The sequence below is a fragment of the Trachypithecus francoisi genome, unplaced genomic scaffold (assembly GCF_009764315.1).
Source record: "Trachypithecus francoisi isolate TF-2019V2 unplaced genomic scaffold, Tfra_2.0 Lachesis_group0, whole genome shotgun sequence".
Classification (NCBI taxonomy): Eukaryota; Metazoa; Chordata; class Mammalia; order Primates; family Cercopithecidae; genus Trachypithecus; species Trachypithecus francoisi.
Genome location: NW_022681453.1, coordinates 60,006,944 through 60,028,727, shown reverse-complemented (window position 1 = coordinate 60,028,727; position 21,784 = coordinate 60,006,944). Strand labels below are relative to the sequence as shown.

Here is a 21,784-nt window from a genome sequence, read left to right as displayed (position 1 = left end):
AAAAAAAAAAAAAAAAAAAAGATTTATACCTAAGTTATTTCTTGTGTTTTGGTGCTTTTGTAAATAGCACTTTTAAAAAATGTTGTATTTCCAGCTGTTCAATGTTAGTATATAAAAATATAACTTTGAAGCTGAGCATGGTGGCTCACACCTGTAATCCCAGCACTTTGGGAGGCTGAAGCAGGCAGATCGAGTCCAGAAGTTCCAGACCAGCCTAGCCAACATGGTGAAACCCTGTCTCTACTAAAAATACAAAAATCAGCCAGGTGTGGTGGTGGATGCCTGTAGTCCCAGTTACTCGAGAGGCTGAGGCAGAATAGCTTGAACCTGGGAGGCAGAGGTTGCAGTGAGCCAAGACTGGGCCACTGCACTCCAGCGTGGGCGACAGAGCAAGACTCTGTCTCAGGGAAAAAAAAAATTATATATATATATGTGTGTGTGTGTGTGTGTGTGTGTATATATACATAAAATTCCGTATATTGAACTTCTTTTCTGTGAACTTGATAAACTCGCTTATCCATTTTAGAATTCTTTCTGTAGGTTCCTTGGGATTTTCTACATACAAAATTATGTAGGATTTAGGCTGGGCGTGGTGGCTCATGCCTATAATCCCAGTACTTTGAGAGGCAGAGGCAGGCAGATCACCTGAGGTTGGGAGTTCGAGACCAGGCTGGCCAACATGGCGAAACGCCGTCTCTACTAAAAATACAAAAATGAGCCAGGCATTGTGGCACATGCCTGTAGGCCCAGCTACTAAGGAGGCTGAGGCAGGAGAATCGTTTGAACCCAGGGGGGCAGAGGTTGCAGTGAGCCGAGACTACGCCACTACACTCCAGCCTGGGTGACAGAGCGAGACTCCATCTCAAATAACAAAGAAAATTATATAAGATTTTCTACATTACAATAAAGACAGTTTTATTTATTACTTTCTAATCTTTATGGCTTTTATTTCCTTTTCTAACTTTACTGCACTGGCTAGGATTTCCAGTATCATGCTGAATATAGTGGTGAAAATGGATGTCTTTGCCTTATTCATTCAATCCTTCACCATTAAATAGTTTAGACTATGGGTTTCTTATTCGAAGTTTAGTACTGGGCCTGGTGTGGTGGCTCATGCCTATAATCCCAGCACTTAGGGAGGCCAAGGTGGATGGATCACCTGAGGTCGGGAATTCGAGACCAGCCTTGACAACATGGTGAAACCCTGTCTCTACTGAAAATACAAAAATTAGCTAGGCATGGTGGCTGGCGCCTGTATTCCCAGCTACTCGGCAGGTTAAGGGAGGACAATCAATTGAACCTGAGAGGCGGAGGTTACATTGAGCTGAGATTACACCACTGCGCTCCGACATGGGTGACAAGAACAAATCACTATCGCAGAAAAAAAAAAGAAAAAAAAAGTGCTTTATCAAGGTAAAAAGTTTCCTTTTATTCCCAGTTTACCGAGTTCTTACCACGAATAAATGTCTAATTTTGTCAAATACATTTTCTGCATCTACTTAGAGCATCATACAGTTTTTCTTCTTTAGAATGACATAGTGAATTATTTTTGAATGTTGATCAACTATGGTTTTCCAGAATAAATCCTTAGTTGTGATGTATTATCCTTTTTATACATTGCTAGGTTTGATATGCTAATATTTCATTAAAGATTTTGTCTATATTCATAGGAAATATTGGTCAGTAGTTATTTCCCATATCTTTTTCTGATTTTAGCATGAGGGTAATACTGATAATAAATATTCATAAAATGAATTCTAATGATACTAATACTAAAATTCATAAAATGAGTTGAAAAGTGTTCCCTCTTCTTCCATTTTCTTGAGGAAACTATGTAGAGTTGGTATCATTTCTTCCTTAAATATTTAGTAGAACTGACCAGTGAACCCATCTGGGCCTGGAATTTTCTTTGTAGAAAATTATTTAGAAATGAATTCAATTTCTTTCCATCTTTTTTCTTTTTTTTTTTTTGAGACGGAGTCTTGCTCTGCCACCCAGGCTGGAGTGCAGTGGCCGGATCTCAGCTCACTGCAAGCTCCGCCTCCCGGGTTTATGCCATTCTCCTGCCTCAGCCTCCCGAGTAGCTGGGACTACAGGCGCCCGCCTCATTGCCCGGCTAGTTTTTTGTATTTTTAAGTAGAGACAGGGTTTCACCGTATTAGCCAGGATGGTCTCGATCTCCTGACCTCGTGATCCGCCCGTCTCGGCCTCCCAAAGTGCTGGGATTACAGGCTTGAGCCACCGCACCCGGCCTCTTTCCATCTTTTTTCTATTTTTTTTTTTTGAGATGGACTGTCACTCTGTCACCCAGGCTGGAGTGCAGTGACCCAATCTTGGCTCACTGCAACCTCTGTCTCCTGGGTTAAAGTGATTCTCCTGCCACAGCCTCCCAAGTAGCTGGGATTACAGACACATGTCACCATGCCTGGCTACTTTTTGTATTTTTCGTAGAGATGGTGTTTCACCATGTTGGCCAGGCTGGTCTTGAACTCCTAACCTCAGGTGATCCACCCACCTCGGCTTCCCAAAGTGCTGCGGTTATAGGTGTGAGCCATGGTGCCCAGCCTCGATTTCTTTAATACATACAGGACTACTCAGGTTTACCATTTCTTCTTGAACTGTGTCTCTAAACAGTGGAATTATTGACACTGTAGGAAGCTTAACATATCCCTGGCCTCTACCCATTATATGCCAGTAGCACTCTTCCAGTTATAACAATAAAAAATTTCTTCAGGGCCAGGTGCGGTGGCTCACGCCTGTAATCCCAGCACTTTGGGAGGCTGAGGCAGGTAGATCATGAGGTCAGGAGATCGAGACCACCCTGGCTAACATGATGAAACCCCGTCTCTACTAAAAACACAAAAAAGCCAGGCGCGGTGGCTCAAGCCTGTAATCCCAGCACTTTGGGAGGCCGAGACGGGCGGATCACGAGGTCAGGAGATCGAGACCATCCTGGCTAACACGGTGAAACCCTGTCTCTACTAAAAAATACAAAAAATTAGCCGGGTGTGGTGGCGGGCACCTGTAGTCCCAGCTACTCGGGAGGCTGAGGCAGGAGAATGGCGTGAACCCCGGAGGCGGAGCTTGCAGTGAGCTGAGATCCGGCCACAGCACTCCAGCCTGGGCAGCAGAGCAAGACTCCGTCTCAAAAAAAAAAAAAAAAAAACCCACACAAAAAATTAGCTGGGCGTGGTGGCAGGCGCCTGTATCCCAGCTACTCAGGAGGCAGAGGTTGTGGTGAGCCAAGATCATGCCACTGCACTCCAGCCTGGGCAACAGAGCGAGACTCCGTCTCAAAACAAAACAACAACAAAAAAATGAACTACTTCTCGGCCAAGCACAGTGGCTCACACCTGTAATCCTAGCTCTTTGGAAGGCTGAGGAGGGTGGATTACCTGAGGTCAGGAATTCAAGACCAGCCTGTCCAACATGGTGAAACCCTGTCTCTACTAAAAAATTACAAAAATTAGCCAGGTATGATGGAGGGTGCCTGTAATCCCAGCTACTCGGGAGGCTGAGGCTGGAGAAACTGCTTGAACCCAGGGAGGTGGAGGTTGCAGTGAGCCGAGAATTCGCCACTGCACTCCAGCCTGGGTGACAGAGAGCGAGACTCTGTCTCAAAAAAAAAAAAAGAACCACTTCTCTTAAATGAGCTTTGGCAGTTTGTGTCTTATAAGGAATTTAAGGAATTGACCTATTTCATCTAAGTTGTCAAATTTACGGGCATAAAATTGTCTGTAATATTTCCTTATTATCCTTTTAATGTCTACAGAGTCTATAGTAATATTCCCAATTTGGTTCCTAATATTCTTAATTTGTGTATATTTTTTCTTGGTCAGTCTGACTAGAAGTTTAGAAGTTTATCAATTTTATTGATCTTTTTTTTTTTTTTTGAGACGGAGTCTCGCTGTGCTGCCCAGGCTAGAGTGCTGTGGCCGGATCTCAGCTCACTGCAAGCTCTGCCTCCCGGGTTCACACCATTCTTCTGCCTCAGCCTCCCGAGTAGCTGGGACTACAGGTGACTGCCACCTCGCCTGGCTAATTTTTTGTATTTTTTAGTAGAGACGGGGTTTCACCATGTTAGCCAGGATGGTCTCGATCTCCTGACCTCGTGATCCGCCCGTCTCGGCCTCCCAAAGTGCTGGGATTACAGGCTTGAGCCATCGCGCCCAGCCTCTTCTTTTCTAATTTCGTAGGGTAGAAGCTTAGATCACTGATTTGAAAACTTCCGTAATTTTCCATTATTTCAGTGCTATATATATTTTGTTTGTTTGTTTTGAGATGGATTCCTGGAGTGCATTGGCGCGATCTTGGCTCACTACAACCTCCACTTCCTGGATTCAAGCAATTCTCCTGCTTCAGCCTCCCAAGTAGCTGGGATTACAGGCACATGCCACCACACCCAGCTAATTTTTGTATTTTTAGTAGAAACAGGGTTTCACCATGTTGGCCAGGATAGTCTCTTATCTCCTGACCTCATGATCCACCCACCTCGGTCTCCCAAACTGCTGGGATTCTAGGCATGAGCCACTGCACCAGGCCAGTGCTATACACTTTTAATGAAGCACTATATCCCATAAATTTTTTCATCTCCTAAATTTTGACATTATGTTTTCACTCTAATTAAATTCAAAATATCTTCTAATTTCTTTGCTGTTTCCTCTCAGACACATGAATTATTTAAAAGTGTGTTAATTTCCAAATATTTAGGAATTTTTCAGATATGAATCTATTGTTATAATCAGAGAAAATACTTTGTGTAATTTCATTTTTTTTTTTTTGAGATGGAGTTTCACTCTTGTTGCCGAGGCCAGAGTGCAATGGTGTGATCTCGGTTCACTGTAACCTCCGCCCACCAGGTTCAAGCGACTCTCCTGCCTCAGCCTCCCAAGTAGCTGGGATTACAGCCATGCACCACCACGCCCAGCTAATTTTGTATTTTCAGTAGAGATGGCATTTCTCCATGTTGGTCAGGCTGGTCTCAAACTCCTGCCCTCAGATGATCCTCCCTCCTTGGCCTCCCAAAGTGCTGGGATTATAGGCCTGAGCTACTGCACCCGCCCTCAAATATTTTAAATTTGTTAACATTTGTTCTGCAGCCCAGAATATGTTTTATTTTGGTGAACGTTCCATGTGCTCTTAAAAAAGACCATGTATTAGGCCAGGCGTCGTGGCTCATGCCTGTAATCCCAGCACTTTGGGAGGCCGAGGCAGGCGAATCACGAGGTCAGGAGATCGAGACCACCCTGGCTAAAGCAGTGAAACCCTATCTCTACTAAAAGTACAAAAAAATTAGCCGGGCACGGTGGCAGGCGCCTATAGTCCCAGCTATTCGGGAGGCTGAGGCAGGAGAATGGCATGAACCCAGGAGGCGGAGCTTGAACTGAGACGAGATCGTACCACTGCATTCCAGCCTGGGCGACAGACTGAGACTCTGTCTCAAAAAAAAACACACACAAAAAACAAAAAAAACATGTATTCTTTTTTGTTAGGTACAGTGTTGTGAGGAAGAGTATTCTACAACTTTCAACTACATCAAACTGACTGATCGTATTGATTGGCTCTTCTATGTCCTTACTCATTTACTATCTACTTGTTCTACTGATTATTGTGAGAGGAGTGTTGAAGTCCTCAAGTCTAACTGTGGATTTGAGAATCAAGCACTTTAAAGGAACAAGTTCGCTTACCATTCTGAATCTGAGCCACTTTTTTAGAGATCTCTCCAATGATCTATTAAAAAAAGTAATACATTTTAATGAGTTTTGAATATGTTAGAAAGTACAGAAAAACTATAATTCAAAATTAGTATTTAAAAATACTTAGACTTTTGGTTTAACAGTCATTTAGACAGTAAGAAGAAATGAGAGACTTGTTACTTCTACTGAAATCAGATTTACCAGAACATACCTGTCGTCTCCACTTCTCAGCTTTGGGCAGCTCAGTACATTCTGAGGCCAGAAAGGGTCTTCGTTCCTAAGGAGAAAAAGATAACACATTTCCATTATACTATTTACAAGTTTCATACAGCATTCACAACTGATTCAGGCCTTAAGTCTAAATCATCTAATGGCCTAAGTACATTTGAAGTTTTCATTCCAGATGATTCTCATTAAGCCTTAAACCTCATTCTGCAATCTCTCCTTAGGAAAAACGTTCATTGCATTGTATTTAGTACTGAAAAGAACTTAACTGTCCTGCAATAGAGAGACAGCTAAACTAGGTTATAGCTATTTCATGGCATATTTATAGTACCTTAAGAAACAATGTCTATCAGTGTTTAAAACATACATACATAAATATGGGTGTATACATATACATGTGCATGTAAAATTAAAAAAAAAAAATCCAAAGAATGGTATATATTATCTCTAATTTGGCTGAGTCTCTAAGAGATGAAATCATTTACTGGTTTCAGCTTACAGCTGTTCTCCACAACTTACTCCAGTTCCTAAGTTCCTATTATTCAATATTAGAGCTGGAGTAATACAGGACCCAATCATCAGGCCGGGCACGGTGGCTCATCCCTGTTATCCCCACTTTGGGAGGTCGAGGCAGGCTGATTGTCTGAGGCCTGGAGTTTGAGACCAGTCTGGCCAACATGGTGAAACCCCATCTCTACTAAAAATCAAAAAAATTAGCTGGGCGTGGTGGTATGTGCCTGTAATTCCAGCTACTTGGGAGGCTGAGGCAGGGGAATTGCTTGAACCAGGGAGATAGAGGTTGCAGTGAGCCAAGATCACGCCACTGCACTCCAGCCTGGGCGACAGAGTGACAGTCCATCTCAAAAAAAAAAAAAAAAAAAAGAGGGGGGCCCACTCATCATAATACAGAATAAACTGAAAAACAAGCAGGCAGATCCATCACCCTGCCTCAGCTATGAGGAGGTATTCAAGTGTACAGACTCTCAAGAGTGTCAGCAGGTACAGATAAGAAATAGGAAATTTTGAAGTTTGAATCTGTTGACCTGGAGTGCAGCGGCACGCTCTCGGCTCACTGCAACCTCCGTCTGCAGGGTTCAAGTGATTCTCCTGCCTCAGCCTCCCAAGAGCTGGGATTACAGGTGCCTGCCACCACGCCCAGCTAATTTTTGTATTTTTAGTAGAGACACGGTTTCACCATGTTGGCCAGGCTGGTCTCAAACTCCTGACCTCAAATGATCCACCTGTCAGCCTCTACTATGCTGGGATTACAGGCGTGAGCCACTGCACCCAGCTTTTTGTTTTGACAGGTTCTCACTGTGTCACCCAGGCTGGAGTGCAGTGGCATGATCATGACTCCCTGCAATGTAAGACTCCTGCATTCAAGCGATCCTCCTGCCTCAGCTTCCCCAGTAGCTGGGACTACAGGCAGGCACCACCATGCCTGGCTAGGCTAATCTTGTATTTTTTGTATAGAAGGGATTTTGCCATGTTTTCCAGACTGGTCTCAAACTCCTAAACTCAAGTGATCCACCCACCTCAGCCTCCCAAAGTACTGGGATTACAGGCATGAGCCACTGTGCCCAGTCTATATTTATTCTTGATACTTTACAGTTCATGAGGAAGATTTACACCAACCTTCACTTTTCCCTCTTCCAGTTGAGCCTGGCGAAATCTTGCTAAGGCCGTCCTATCAGGGATATAAAAGACTGCATTAGATCCTGTTCACACAGACTTCTCATTACCCATGTTCCTGGATGGGTTAGATCTGCTTATGATCATATTTAATGTCATTCATATATATATACATAGCAATTAAGAAACCACAGAGTAGTTAGGGATTTCCTGTTCTCAGGAGTAGGGATTAACAGGCAATTTGTATTCCTGAACACCCAAGAATATATTTTACTTACACTACACATAAGGACTGTGGGAAACTCTACTTATCAGACCACTGTGACGAGCAATACATCCAGGTGTTAAAAGGCTAACATCCTGGTGTTCTCTAGCTGTCACTCTCACAACTCCTGCACCAACCACAGGTGAACAAATGTACATCCAGTGTAAGTTCTAGAAACTGTGAGAAAACACATTAATGGAAAAAACAAACGGGCAAAAACAGGAATGCTATTTTTAACATATATAAAGAAAGAAACAGCTTCTCAAAAGGCTCAAATACCAAAAAGAAGAAATACAAAAAGAGTTACATGGTGGTTATTAAGTTACAAAAAATGTACAGCCAAAACCAAGTTGATACTTACATGGCCTTTTCTGCATTTCGGGCCTGGAAAGAGAGAAAAGAGAAGAAAAATGCCCATGTTTAAAATATATTTTTTTCTTGCCCTTTACTTTTTAGTGAAAAGTTTTACAAGAATACAGTCACAAGCAAACCACTTGAACTACTATATGAACAACAATAAACAAAAATCAAATATGTCCAAATCCTGTGACCAAGGCTGCGCCTCCCTCTACTTAAAATCTTTACTCGTCCACTGACCCTAACACCTTGTATGTGGCTAACTCGCATTATTCTTCCTTCAAATTTTACTTGTGTCATGACCACCCAGAACATTATTCTGTGACCCCTTCTTCCCAGTTAGGCTGGTGTCCTCTATCAAGGATTATACTTACCATGGCACTTAACACCCAGCATCACAATTGCCTGTTCCCTGCCAGTAGTATTTGGGGAAAATAAGTCTGAAGACTGCCTTTCATAAAGTAAGCTTTATGTAAGTACTGTCACACTAAATGTCAACTCAATTATCCCTGAACACAGTGTCTGACAGAGACCGAGTTTTCTGGGTTGTAGTCTAGGTAGAAAGAGTCCCGACTAAGTCAGGGACTTACATTCCCAGTTCTTCCACTTACCATCTCTGAGAAGTAGTCTCTCTATAACTCAAGTTTCCCCATCTTTACAATAGAGTGCATACCTCATCTCACAGAGGTGTCACAATGTCTTCATGAGATAAATACAACAAGCATGCAGTTTATAGACAATCAGCAAAATTGAATTCAATTTAAATCTCCTTTGAGACTCTGCCCTTCAACTGACAGAAACAAACCTGGCAAATGCTTGGTAGACAGGCGCACACCGCAGTAATTTGGGACATACCTTCTCACAGAAATGGCTACCTCTTCTTTTTTTTGTTTTTTGTTTTTCTGAGATGGAGTCTCGCTCTATCGCCCACGCTGGAGTGCAGCGGCGCGATCTCGGCTCACTGCAAACTCTGCCTCCTGGGTTCACGCCATTCTCCTGCCTCAGCCTCCCGCGAAACGGCTACTTCTATTCCTCTGGTTTCTCTCTTTTTCTTGGGAGCTTGTGCTCCTCAATCTACAATGGCTTCCAATATATCTCATATAACCTAACCATGACGCCCCGTGTTTCTTACAGGGGCTTCACTTAATGAAAATAATACAGTAGCCAATATTACAGTAACCAATCAACATTTTTGTACCGGCACTACGTGCATTCTTATATTTACACGTCGTAAATGCTTCTTGAAGAAATGAAGAAACAAATGACGCCAGGCCACAGAGAGCACACCCTCATAAAACACTTCCTGTCTATGCCATTCATTTCTTCAGTAGTTATTGAACATCTACAATGACTCTGTGGGAGACATTAAGGAAGCAATAATGAAAAGACCCCCTACCCTCGTGATGTGTGTATATTATGGAGCAGACTGAGAACGGACATAAATGAAATAATCCCAGAAACATATAGTCACAACTGCTCTTAATCTTCTCCGTGGTATTTAGGGACAAACAGCCGGCCCACACTATGCACCGTAACTCGGAGCGGGCCCTAGCGCTTCTCTGTGTCTGTTTCCCTCAGGTTAAAGAGCTTCATCGGGATTAAGACACTGTCCAGGACGATAACGCGGCTCCCCAGTTTCCAGTTTTTCAATTTGCGACAGCTAAACGAGGCAGGAAGAGAATCCCCTCGTTACACCAAAGAACCTGAAGCCCTCAGCATTGCACGCCTGAGACCCTACGCCACGAGCGCCCCAGGGGGACCGGGCGCCCCCTCGGCCTGCCCGCCCATCCACTCGCCCCCTCACCCGCCCACCCTACTCACCATGGTGTCGCTAAGGGCGCCGTCCTGGATCCCCGCGGCCCCTGTCCAAGAAACTCCACAGGCCCAGAAGATGCCGACGCTCACAGGAACTGAAGATTCTAACTGCCCACAGACAATGATGTTTTGTCGGAAACGCAAAAGAAAAGGACCGGAAGTGAAAGGGAGTACTGGACGTCCCCAGACCAAACTGACGCTCACAGGAACTGAAGATTCCTTTTTTGTTTGCTTGTTTTTCTTCCTTTTTGTGGAGAACGGGGTCTCGCTATATTACCCAGGCAGGTCTCGAACTCCTGGGCTCAAGCTATCCTCCCGCCTCTGCCTCCCTGAGAGCTGGGATTACAGACGTGAGCCACCGCACCTGGCAGGAACTGAAGATTCTAACTGCCCACAGAGCCTGATGGTTTGTCGGAAACGTAAAAGAAAGGGACCGGAAGTGAACGGAAGTACGGGACGTGCCCAGACGAAGCCGACGCTCGCAGGAACTGAAGATTCTAGCCGCCCACAGAGCCTCGTGTTTTGTCGGAAACGTAAAAGAAAGGGACCGGAAGTGAAAGGGAGGACCGGAAGTGAAAGGGAGATCCGGCCGGAGATTGGGAGAGAAAATTCCGGCGCGCTCCGGCAGGCGGTCTTCCGGTAGCGCCCGCACGCGGCACCATCACACGCAGACGTGGGATCGGGCTTGTGCAGAGAGACTGTAGGTTTTCGGACTCAACCTGGGCGGCGGGTCTTAGCTCTCGAAACAGGCGGTGCGAAATGTCTTGCGTTCACTATCGGTAGTGCGGGAGCAGGCGGCGCTGGGTGCCGTTTTGTGGAAGGCTGAGTTATCGCTGCTACTCTAATCCCACCGGCTTCCTTCTTGGTTCTTCTGTGAGAGTAAATATCCCCTTTTGAAAATTACTGGACGTCATCTCTGACTGCCACGAGGGATCTACGGCCCGGACAGCTCCCGTAGTGGAGTGTGCGTCCTGCAGGAGTTGGAGCTGGCCGGGCTTCGTAAACTCCTTCACGTTTCCGTGTCACTTCTTAAGGCCATTTCTGGCTCGTCTGCTGGAATCGCGGGGCCTTTCAGAGCTGGACGATGCTTGAGGTCATCCTCTTTTAAAATAAAAATTTAAGTTCCAGGCAAAAAGTGCCACTTAGGGGAGGAGGGTGGTTGGAGAAGTGCTGTCACTGTTTCCTAAGAACATTGCTGGGACCAGAGGATCCTTAGACAAGGACCAGGAAGACAGGAGAGGTCCCTGGTAGGAGACGTTCTGATGGTTACTCCCGCATGGTGTCAGCAGTGAGGGGAGCTGTGGTGGGGAATTCAGGTGAGGGCCCGCAGCAAATTCAGTTACAGCTACTTTCCTGTTTCAAGCATGGTGTCTCAGCTGTAGGGACTCCCTCCACCACGGGACCTAACTAGTGATGGGCATCCTAGCAGCAGCCAGCAGGCACAAGCCAAAGAGAGAAGCAGCTGACATGTGGTTCGGGATCAGACAGGACAGGAAAAGTACTTAGTCACCAGAATCTCATGCCTGAAATGTGACAAGTTTTAAGTGGACATATGACCGCCCCACTACAGACCCCATCCTCCCACCTGTCTGGTTTATGATTTATAATGGCCGGTGAGAATCGAGTCAAAGGGATGTGCGTCATAGATGAAGCCATGACGAAAGTACACATCCCTTGCCCTTTTCCTTTCTCTGCTGACTGAGAGGTGTCCATGGGATCAGCCAACCTGAATTCAGAAATGAAAGTATTGTGAAGATACCAGAGTCCCCCGCTCCCAGCTCTGGAACACTGAGCTCTGTAAAATGAGAAAAATAAAAACATGTCTTGTTAAGGCCTCTGCATCTGGGGGTCTTTTGTTCAAGCAGCTTAACTTTTTTTTTTTTTTTTTTGAGACGGAGTCTCGCTCTGTTGCCCAGGCTGGAGTGCAGTGGCGGGATCTCAGCTCACTGCAAACTCCACCTCCCGGGTTCACGCCATTCTCCTGCCTCAGCCTCCCGAGTAGCTGGGACTACAGGCGCCCACCACCTCGCCCGGCTAGTTTTTTGTTTTTTTTAGTAGAGACGGGGTTTCACCATGTTAGCCAGGATGATCTCGATCTCCTGACCTCGTGATCCGCCCGTCTCGGCCAAGCAGCTTAACTTTTACCTTAAATATCTGATCTCAAACAAGCAGGGTCATTCCTCATTCAAATGAGACCTTCTCAACATGTCCATACTACCTTTATCCATTAAGTCCCTGACTCTAGGATGCAGAGATCACATATTAACAGGATTCAAGAGGTGTTACCTATGTTGTCCTAGCATCTGCTCCCCCTACTCACTTATCTCAGTTCCATTTGGGGAGCCCTCTGGTTGTAGGGAAGGGAACTGCATCCCCAGCTTTAAGTATGGATCAAGCGCTAGATTAAGCTATTACATCCATCCCATCTCCTTAGGCATAGTGACTGGTGGACTTAAGACCCAAGCTGACCTAGTCAGAATGAGTCTTGAGACCTGCTTGCAATGCTGGAGAAAATACATCCTGCTGGATGTCAGACAAAAGGTAATATCAACTGTCAGCCACTTAAGAGCTCAGGAGACAAGATTTAGTGTTTGGTGACGTCATTGGGTGGATGAGAATAAGGCCTTGCCTCCAGCCCACTTAAATATTTAGTTATGTGAAGATTTATGTAAAATTCTTTAGGGTTGCAACAAATAGGAGTCAGACCTATCTTGCCAGTCTGCTAAATGGCCTTCTTTTCTCTGCTCCCACTGATCTTGCCTTTGTTCGTGCTGGTTCTTTTCCCTGTAGCACCCCTTCCTTTATCCCCCTGCCACTTGACTGACTGGTTGATGCCTACTTACCATTTGAGACAGTTTAGACATCTGGGATTCCAATCCCAACTATGATCCGTCATTGGATCACATCACTAATCCTAAAGCAGCAGTTGTAAACTTCTGGCCAGCAGGCTGGATTTGGCCAGCAAAGCTGCTATGATTTACATCAGGTTACAAAAATTAGAAAATCTCACATACAAATGCTGATGTGAGACAACATTGAGCCTACATTCCTGAACAGCAAACACACAGGTGAAAAAAAATCTGGTTTTATTAGTTCATGTGTTTTAAGTGGGATAATGTCATACATCAAATTGGGTGAAAAAAACATATTAAAAAGATTTTTTCCAGCTTCAGGCAGGACTTTTGCCTAACATTCATATATATGTCCACTAGTATCCATGTAAGTGCCTCAAATGTTGTCCTCCACTAAACATGGATTCACTGGAGAGCAGGTATGGCAGGGAGAAAAACAGCCCCCCAAAATGTCCACATCCTAATCTCTGAAACCTATTAGTATGTTACCTTACATGGCAAAAGGGATTTAGCAGGTGCAGTTAAGAAGCTTGAGATAGGACCCGGTGCTGTGGCTCATGCCTGTAATCCTAGCACTTTGGGAGACTGAGCCGGGTGGATCACCTGAGGTCACTAGTTCAAGACCAACCTGTCCAACATGGTGAAACCTCATCTCTACTAAAAATATAAAAATCAGCTGGACACAGTGGTAAATGCCTGTAATCCCAGCTACTCAGGAGGCTAAGGCGGGAGAATCGCTTGAACCCAGGAGGTGGAGGTTGCAGTGAGCCAAGATCACGCCATTGCACTCCAGCCTGAGCAACAGAGTGAGACTGCCTAAAAAAAAAAAAAAAAAATTTGAGACCGGGCGCAGCGGTTCATGCCTATAATCCCAGCACTTTGGGAGGCTGACGCAGGCAGATCACCTGAGATCAGAAGTTTGAGACCAGTCTGACCAATATGATGAAACCCTGGCTCTACAAAAAATACAAAAATTAGCCGGGTGCAGTGGCAGGCACCTGTAATCCCAGTTACTCAGGAGACTGAGGCAGGAGAATGGTGTGAACCTGGAAAGCAGAGCTTGCAGTGAGCTGAGATCGCGCCACTGCATTCCAGCCTGTGCAACAGAGCGAAACTTCATCTCAAAAAAAAAAAAAAAAAAAACACAAGATGGGGTCCAAAGTTCATGCTGGAGTGACATGGACATGAGCCAAAGAATCCAGAAAGTCTCTGGAAGCTGGAAAATGCAAGGAAAAAGATTCTTCCCTAGAGCTCCAGAAGGAAAATAGCCCTGTTGACACTTTTAGTCCCATAAGACCTATTTCTGACTTCCAGAACTATAAAGAACTGGTACTGTTCTAAACCACAAAGTTTGTGGTGGGTTGTTAAAGCAACAATATGAAATATGGATTTTGGTACCTCCAAGTGGGATGCTTGTCTAACAAATACCTAACAGTGTTGAAGTGGCTTTGGAATTGGGCACTGGGCAGAGGCTGGAGAATTCTGAGGATGACAGACAAAGCCTAGAATGCCTTAATTATTAGTAGAAGTATGGGTTAGCAACTCTGCTACTGAGGACTCTGAAGGAAATGAAAAGCACAATAGAGGAAGTGCGCGATGACTCACACCTGTAATCCCAGCACTTTGGGTGGCTGAGGTGGGAGGATGGCTTGAGCCCAGGAGTTCAAGACCAGCCTGGGCAACATAGGAAGACCCCATCTCTACAAAAAAAAAAAAAAAAAATTTATTTATTTATTTATTTATTTTGAGACAGAGTCTCGCTCAGTCCCCCAGGCTGGAGTGCAGTGGTGCAATCTCAGCTCACTGCAAACTCTGCCTCCCGGGTTCACGCCATTCTCCTGCCTAAGCCTCAAGAGTAGCTGGGACTACAGGTGCCTGCCCCCACACCCAGCTAATTTTTTTGTATTTTAGTAGAGACAGGGTTTCTCCGTGTTAGCCAGGATCTCCTGACCTCGTGATCCACTCACCTCGGCCTCCCAAAGTGCTGTGATTACAGGCGTGAGCCACTGCACTCGGCTACAAAAAAAATTTAAAAGTTAGCCATACATGGTGGCTTGCCTGTGGTCCCAGCTCCTCGGGAGGCTGAACTGGGAAGTTACTTGAGCACAGGTGGTCAAGGCTGCAGTGACCTGTGATTGCACCACTGCACTCCAGTCTGGGCTAGAGAGACCCTGTCTAAAAAAAAGGAAAATGTAATAGAACATACAGTGTTAAAGAATATGTAAATCATCATAACAACTGTTAATAGAAATATGGACATTAAAAATATTGCTGGGGCCAGGCGCTGTGGCTCATACTTATAATCCCAGCACTTTGGGAAGCCAAGACAGGCAGATCACGAGGTCAGGAGTTCAAGCCCAGCCTGGCCAACATGGTGAAACCCCGTCTCTATTAAAAATACAAAAATTAGCCGGGCATGGTGACGGATGCCTGTAATCCCAGCTACTCGGGAGGCTGAGGCAGGAGAATCGCTTGAACCCAGGAGGCAGGGGTGGCAGTGAGCCGAGACTGTGCCATTGCACTCCAGCCTGGGCGAAAGAGCAAGACTCTATCTCGAGGAAAAAAAAAAATATTCCTGCTGGTGAGGGCTCAGAAGGAAGTGAGGAGCATGCTACTGGAAACAGGAGGAAAGGGAGTCCTCAAATAGTGGGAGAAACTGAGCTGAATTTTGTCCTACAGTTATGAGGAGAGCAGAACTTGTAAACAATGAACTTGGATATTTAGCTGGGGAGGTTTTCTGGTTTCTTCCTACTGCTTATATAAAATGCAAAAGAAAAGAGAAAAGTTGAGGGAAGAACTATTAAGCCAAAAGGAACCAGTACTTGATTTGGGAAATTCTCAGCCTTCCATATAGCAAAAGATGCTAAAATTAGGGGATTCACTGCAAAGAATGTGTGCTCTGGAGGAAAAGCCAAGGGTGCAGTTGTACAACCTTTTTCTAGTGCCTCAGAAGAATCAAAAGATCAGAACATTCATGCTGCGGGCTCTTTGAAGAGACTAGGCAACTGACACAGCCATCTCAGCAGAAACCAGAAACAGATATGAGATTATCCCATCTGTCTGTAGAGGAGCCTCCTGTTTGTCTAATGGAATTAATTCCCACGACACACAAAGGAGACTCACAAGGTTCTTGAGAATTTTATACCAGCAGAAACACTGCCAGCTTAGACTATGAGAAAAAGGACAAAATGTAAGAAAAGGCTTGAGCCTGAGGATATCCTCAGGTGGAGCTGATGAGATGTACATAAGATATTACTCCACACCCTCCACCCCAGTTATCAAAGATTTTACAAAAGTATCAGTGGGCTGATACTTTGGGTAATTTGGAATAGAATACATGCATTTTATATGTGAAATGGATGTGAAACTTTGGGGGCCAGAAGCCAGACAGAATAGTACCCTCCCAAAGATGTAAATATTCTAATCCCCCAAACCTATGTACATGCAAAAGGACCTTATAGATGTGACTAAATTATAACATCAATAGGAAACTAACAGTTGTTGATTCCTTGAAGCAAGAAAAAAAGTCTGAATGGATCCTGGAGCATTCTGTTCTTAGCAGAAAACAAGGATGTGACAATTTGAGCATAAAATAATAATTTGTAAATGACAATGAGTTCATAATTTTGCTAAGTTAACAACTAGTCCTGGCTAACACGGTGAAACCCCGTCTCTACTAAAAATACAAAAATTAGCCGGGCGTGGTGGCAGCCACCTGTAATCCCAGCTACTCGGGAGGCTGAGGCAGGAGAATGGTGTGAACCCAGGAGGCAGAGCATGAAGTGAGCCAAGATCGCACCACTGCACTCCAGCCTAGGCGACAGAGCAAGACTCCGTCTCAAAAACAAAAACAAACAACTATATAGGCCAGGCGTGGTGGCTCATTCCTGTAATCCCAGTACTTGGGGAGGCCAAAGTGGGTGGATCACCTGAGGTTATGAGTTCGAGACCAGCCTGGCCAACATGGTGAAACTCCATCTCTACTAAAAGTACAAAAATTAGCCGGGCTTGGTGGCAGGTACCTGTAATCCCAGCTACTCAGGAGGCTGAGGTGGGAGAATCACTTGAACGTGGGAGGCAGAGGTTGCAGTGAGCCGAGATCGCACCATTGAACTGCAGCCTAGGTGACAAGAGCAAGACTGCGTCTACCAAAAAAAAATTAAAATTAAAAAAAAAAAGGCCTGAACACCCCCTATGGCCTAATGTTAAAAAATAATATTCTAATAGCCAGTTAGCTATAGTCAGATGCCACCAATTAAATAGAGGGTCTAACATTGGAGCCAATGAGTCATAATGATACATGGTAGGCAGAGACCAGAGATTTTTTTTTTTTTTTTTGAGACGGAGTCTCACTCTGTAGCCCAGGATGGAGTGCAGTGGCGCCATCTTGGCTCACTGCGAGCTCCGCCTCCTGGGTCCCGGCTTCACACCATTCTCCTGCCTCAGCCTCCCAAGTAGCTGGGACTACAGGTGCCCGCCACTATGCTCGGCTAATTTTTTGTATTTTTAGTAGGGACGGGGTTTCACCGTGTTAGCCAGGATGGTCTCCATCTCCTGACCTCGTGATCTGCCCGCCTTGGTCTCCCAAAGTGCTGGGATTACAGGCGTGAGCCGCTGCGCCCGGCCAGACCAGAGATTTTACAAACACTTTGTTTCTGGGAAAAAGGGCTTGTAGGTTTAAAATGTGTTGGAAAGAGATCAAGACATCCATCACATAGTAATGCACTAAGGAAAACTGTTATGAAAAGGGATTCAGCCCCATTTCTAGCAGCTCAAGTTTGAAATACCTTTGGGCAACAAGCTTCTGTGTCCCAAACTAGGGTCCTAGCAGCCAAACAACCAGAAACTACCGCCACGATGATCTGAGATAGCATTCTACCCAGCACTTTGGGAGGCCGAGGCAGGACTGCTTGAGCCCAGGAGTTTGAGACCAGCCTGGGCAACAGAGCAAGACTCTGCCTCGAAAAAAAAAAAATATATATATATATATAAAATAGGCGGGCCAGGCAAGGTGGCTCATGCCTGTAATCCTAGCACTTTGGGAGGCCAAGTCGGGCGGATCACCTGAGGTCAGGAGTTCAAGACCAGCCTGACCAACATGGTGAAACCCTGTCTCTATTAAAAATATAAGAATTAGCCAGATGTGCTGGCAGGCACCTGTAATCCCAGCTACTCAGGAGGCTGAGATAAGAGAATCGCTTGAACCCGGGAGGCGGAGGTTGCAGTGAGCCGAGATCATGCCATGGCACTCCAGCCTGGGCAACAAGAGTGAAACTCCATCTTAAAAAAAAAAAAAATTTAAAAAGTAGGCTGGGCGCGGTGACTCACGCCTGTAATCCCAGCACTTTGGAAGGCCGAAGCAGGTGGATCACCTGAGGTCAGGAGTTCAAGACCAGCCTGGCTAACACGGTGAAACCCTGCCTCCACTGAAAATACAAAAATTAGCCGGGTGTGGTGGCACATACCTGTTAATCCCAGCTACTTGGGAGGCTGAGGTGGGAGAATCACTTGAACCCAGGAGGCGGAGGTTGCAGTGAGCCAAGATAGCACCAACTGCACTCCAGCCTGGGCAAGTGAGCAAGATTCCGTCTCAAAAAAAAAAAAAAAATTAGCCAGGCTTGGTGGTGGGCGCCTGTAATCCCAGCTACTGGGGAGGCTGAGGCAGGAGAATCACTTGAACCCAAGAGGCAGAGGTTGCAGTAAGCTGAGATCGTGCCACTGCACTCCAGCTTGGGCAACAGAGCAAGACTCTGTCTCAAAAAATAAAAATTAAAAAAAGGAAAAAATATATAAAATAAAGCATTTTCTCTTCAGCTTAATAAGTATTAAACACCAAAGTATAAAAATGTAATCTAAAATGGAAATCTTTAGATGTCTCATTGAAAAACCACAAAGGTACAAGAAAAACTTTACTTACAAGATACATAACCTCTGTATTTGCAGGATGTTTCTATTTCAAAATTTCAAAGCCAAATTAAATTTCTAGTCACTTTAAATTGTAAACAAATTTGGCATCAAGACGCCCCTCAAAAAATTTTTGTTTTGTTTTGTTTTTGAGACAGAGTCTCACTCTTAGTCCAGGAAGGAGTGCAGTGGCACAACCTCGGCTCACTGCAACCTCCACCTCCCAGGTTCAAGAGATTCTCCTACCTCAGCCTCTGGGAGTAGCTGGGACTCCATCACCACGTCAGGGGTTTTGTTTCTGTTTTTGTTTTGAGGTGGAGTTTTGCTCTTGTTGCCCAGGCTGGAGTTCAATGGCACAATCTTGGCTCACACAACCTCCGCCTCCTGGGTTCAAGTGATGCTCCTGCCTCAGCCTCCAAAGTAGCTGGGATTACAGGAATGCACAACCACGCCAGGCTAATTTTGTATTTTTTGTAGAGACAGGGTTTCTCCATGTTGGTTAGGCTGGCCTCGAACTCCTGACCTCAGGTGATCCACCCGCCTTGGCCTGGCCCCAAGTGTTGGGATTACAGGTGTGAGCCACCGTGCCTGGCCATATCAGGCTCATTTTTATATTTTTAGTAGAGACAGGATTTCACCATGTTTTGCAGGCTGGTCTGGAAATCCTGACCTCAAGTGATACAACTGCCTGGCCCTCCCAAAGTGCTGGGATTACAGGCGTAATCCCAGCACTGTGCCTGGCCATCCCTCAAAATTTTAAATGCCCACTCACAAAACTGATTTTCAAACTATTGCTCTGGTTTTTAAAATAATGCACTAGGTCGGATATGGTGGCTCATGGTTGTAGTCCCAGTACTTTGGGAGGCCGAGGGGAGTGGATTGCTTGAAGCCTGGCGTTCGAGACCAGTCTGGCTAACATGGCAAAACCCTATCTCTACTAAAAATATAAATATTAGCGGGGTGTGGTGGCACATGCCTGTAATCCCAGCTACTTGGGAGGCTGAGGCAGGGGAAATCACTTGAACCTGGGAGGTGGAGGTTGCAGTGAGCTGAGACTGGGCTACTGCACTCCAGCCTGGAAGACAGAGTGAGACCCTGTCTCAAAAATAAATAAATAAAAATTATGTACTAAACAAAGCTTAAAGTAATAGACTGCTCCCTTCACCCAACTATCCACAGTTAAGGGGAGCCTCTTATAGGGACATACACATAGCCTCTTCCCCAGTTCCTGACACCACCATCCCCTCTATTTCCTACCTGAGCAACTTCAGTCATCTCTAACACCATCAGCTTGTTCCCAAAGGACCTTGAGTTAGAGGCCATATGTTTAAACATGTCCCTGAATTAAACCAGGCCTATTTCTATTTTGCCAAATATGCTGAGGTACTCCTCTCAGGTGTCAAGAGAAATGCAAAGAACCTGGTGGCACTATAGGAAGAGTTTCAATAAAAATAATAGTAGAAAAAACTAAGTCAAACTACCATATGACCCAGCAATTCCACTACTGGGTATATAGCCAAAAGAAAGGAAATCAATGTCGAAAAGTTATCTGTAGCCCCATGTTTACTGTAGCACTGTTAACAATAGCCGATATACACATCAACCTAAGTGCCCATCAGATGAACGGCTAAAGAAAAATGTGGTAGGCCGGGCACGGTGGCTTACACCTGTAATTCCAGCACTTTGGGAGGCTGAGGCGGGCAGATCACGAGGTCTGGAGATCGAGACCATCCTGGCTAACACGGTGAAACCCTGTCTCTACTAAAAATACAAAAAATTAGCTGGGCGTGGTGGCCAGCGCCTGTAATCCCAGCTACTGGGGAGGCTGAGGCAGGAGAATGGCGTGAACCCAGGAGGCGGAGCTTGCAGTGAGCCGAGATCACACCACTGCACTCCAGCCTGGACGACAGGGCGAGACTCTGTCTCAAAAAAAAAAAAAAAAAAGTGGTATATGTACACAATGGAGTATTATTCAGCCACTAAAAAGAATGAAAATCTATCATATACAGCAACATGGATGGAACTAGAGGCCATTAAGTGAAATAAGCCAAGCAGAGAAACACAAATATCACAAGTCACTCATGGAACTAAAAAGAGGATCTCATAAAGATACAGTAGACTGAGGCTGGGAAAGGTAGGAAAGGAAGATGAAGAGAAACTGATAAATGGGCACAAATGTAGTTTGATAGACTAAAACATAGTGTTAGATTACAATTATCTACCATACATTAGAAACTACCTAAAGGAGACAAGTTTTCTTTTTTTTTTTTTCTTTTTTTTTGTTTTTTTTTGAGACGGAGTCTCACTTCTGTGGTTCAGGCTGGAGTGCAGTGCACTGCAACCTCTGCCTCCCAGGTTCAAGTGATTCTCCTGCCTCAGCCTCCTAGGTAGCTGGGATTATAGGCACATGCCACCATGCCCGGCTAATTTTTGTATTTTTAGTAGAGGCGGGGTTTCTCTGTGTTGGTCAGGCCAGTCTCAAACGCTTGACCTCAGATGATCCACTCGCCTTGGCCTCCCAAAGTGTTGGGATTATAGGCGTGAGCCACCGTGCCCAGCTTTTTTCCTTTTTTTGAGATGGAGTCTTGCTCTGTCACCCAGGCTGGAGTGCAGTGGCACGATCTTGAATCACAGCAAGCTCCGCCTCCCAGGTTCACTCAGTTCTCTTGCCTCAGCCTCCCAAGTAACTGGAACTACAGGCACCTGCCACCATGCTCAGCTAATTTTTTGTATTTTTAGTAGAGATGGGGTTTCACCGTGTTAGCCAAGATGGTCTCGATTTCCTGACCTTGTGATCCGCCCGCTTCGGCTTCCCAAAGTGCTGGGATTACAGGCATGAGCCACCGTGCCCAGCCAAGTGCCCAGCTTTTTCTTGACAGGAATCTCACTCTGTCACCCACGCTGGAGTCAACGGCACGATCTCAGCTCACTGCAACCGCTGCCTCCCAGGTTCAAGCAATTCTCCTGCCTCAGCCTCCCGAGCAGCTGGGACTACAGGTATGCACCACCATCCCTGGCTAATTTTTGGATCTTTAGTA

General features: G+C 45.3%; 1 protein-coding gene across 1 annotated transcript in view; it reads right to left on the bottom strand.

Annotated features, from left to right (window-relative positions):
• The window catches only part of ISY1 (ISY1 splicing factor homolog), a 36,546-nt gene extending 24,721 nt beyond the window's left edge, over positions 1-11,825 (bottom strand). The window contains exons 1-5 of the mRNA XM_033210858.1: positions 9,997-11,825; positions 8,180-8,202; positions 7,557-7,608; positions 5,908-5,973; positions 5,688-5,730 (exon numbers count right to left, since the gene is read on the bottom strand). Of these exons, the coding sequence (XP_033066749.1) occupies positions 5,688-5,730; positions 5,908-5,973; positions 7,557-7,608; positions 8,180-8,202; positions 9,997-9,999 (187 nt within the window). The 5' untranslated portion in view covers positions 10,000-11,825. The remainder of the gene's footprint in view (positions 1-5,687; positions 5,731-5,907; positions 5,974-7,556; positions 7,609-8,179; positions 8,203-9,996) is intronic.
• Positions 11,826-21,784: the final 9,959 nt, after the last annotated feature.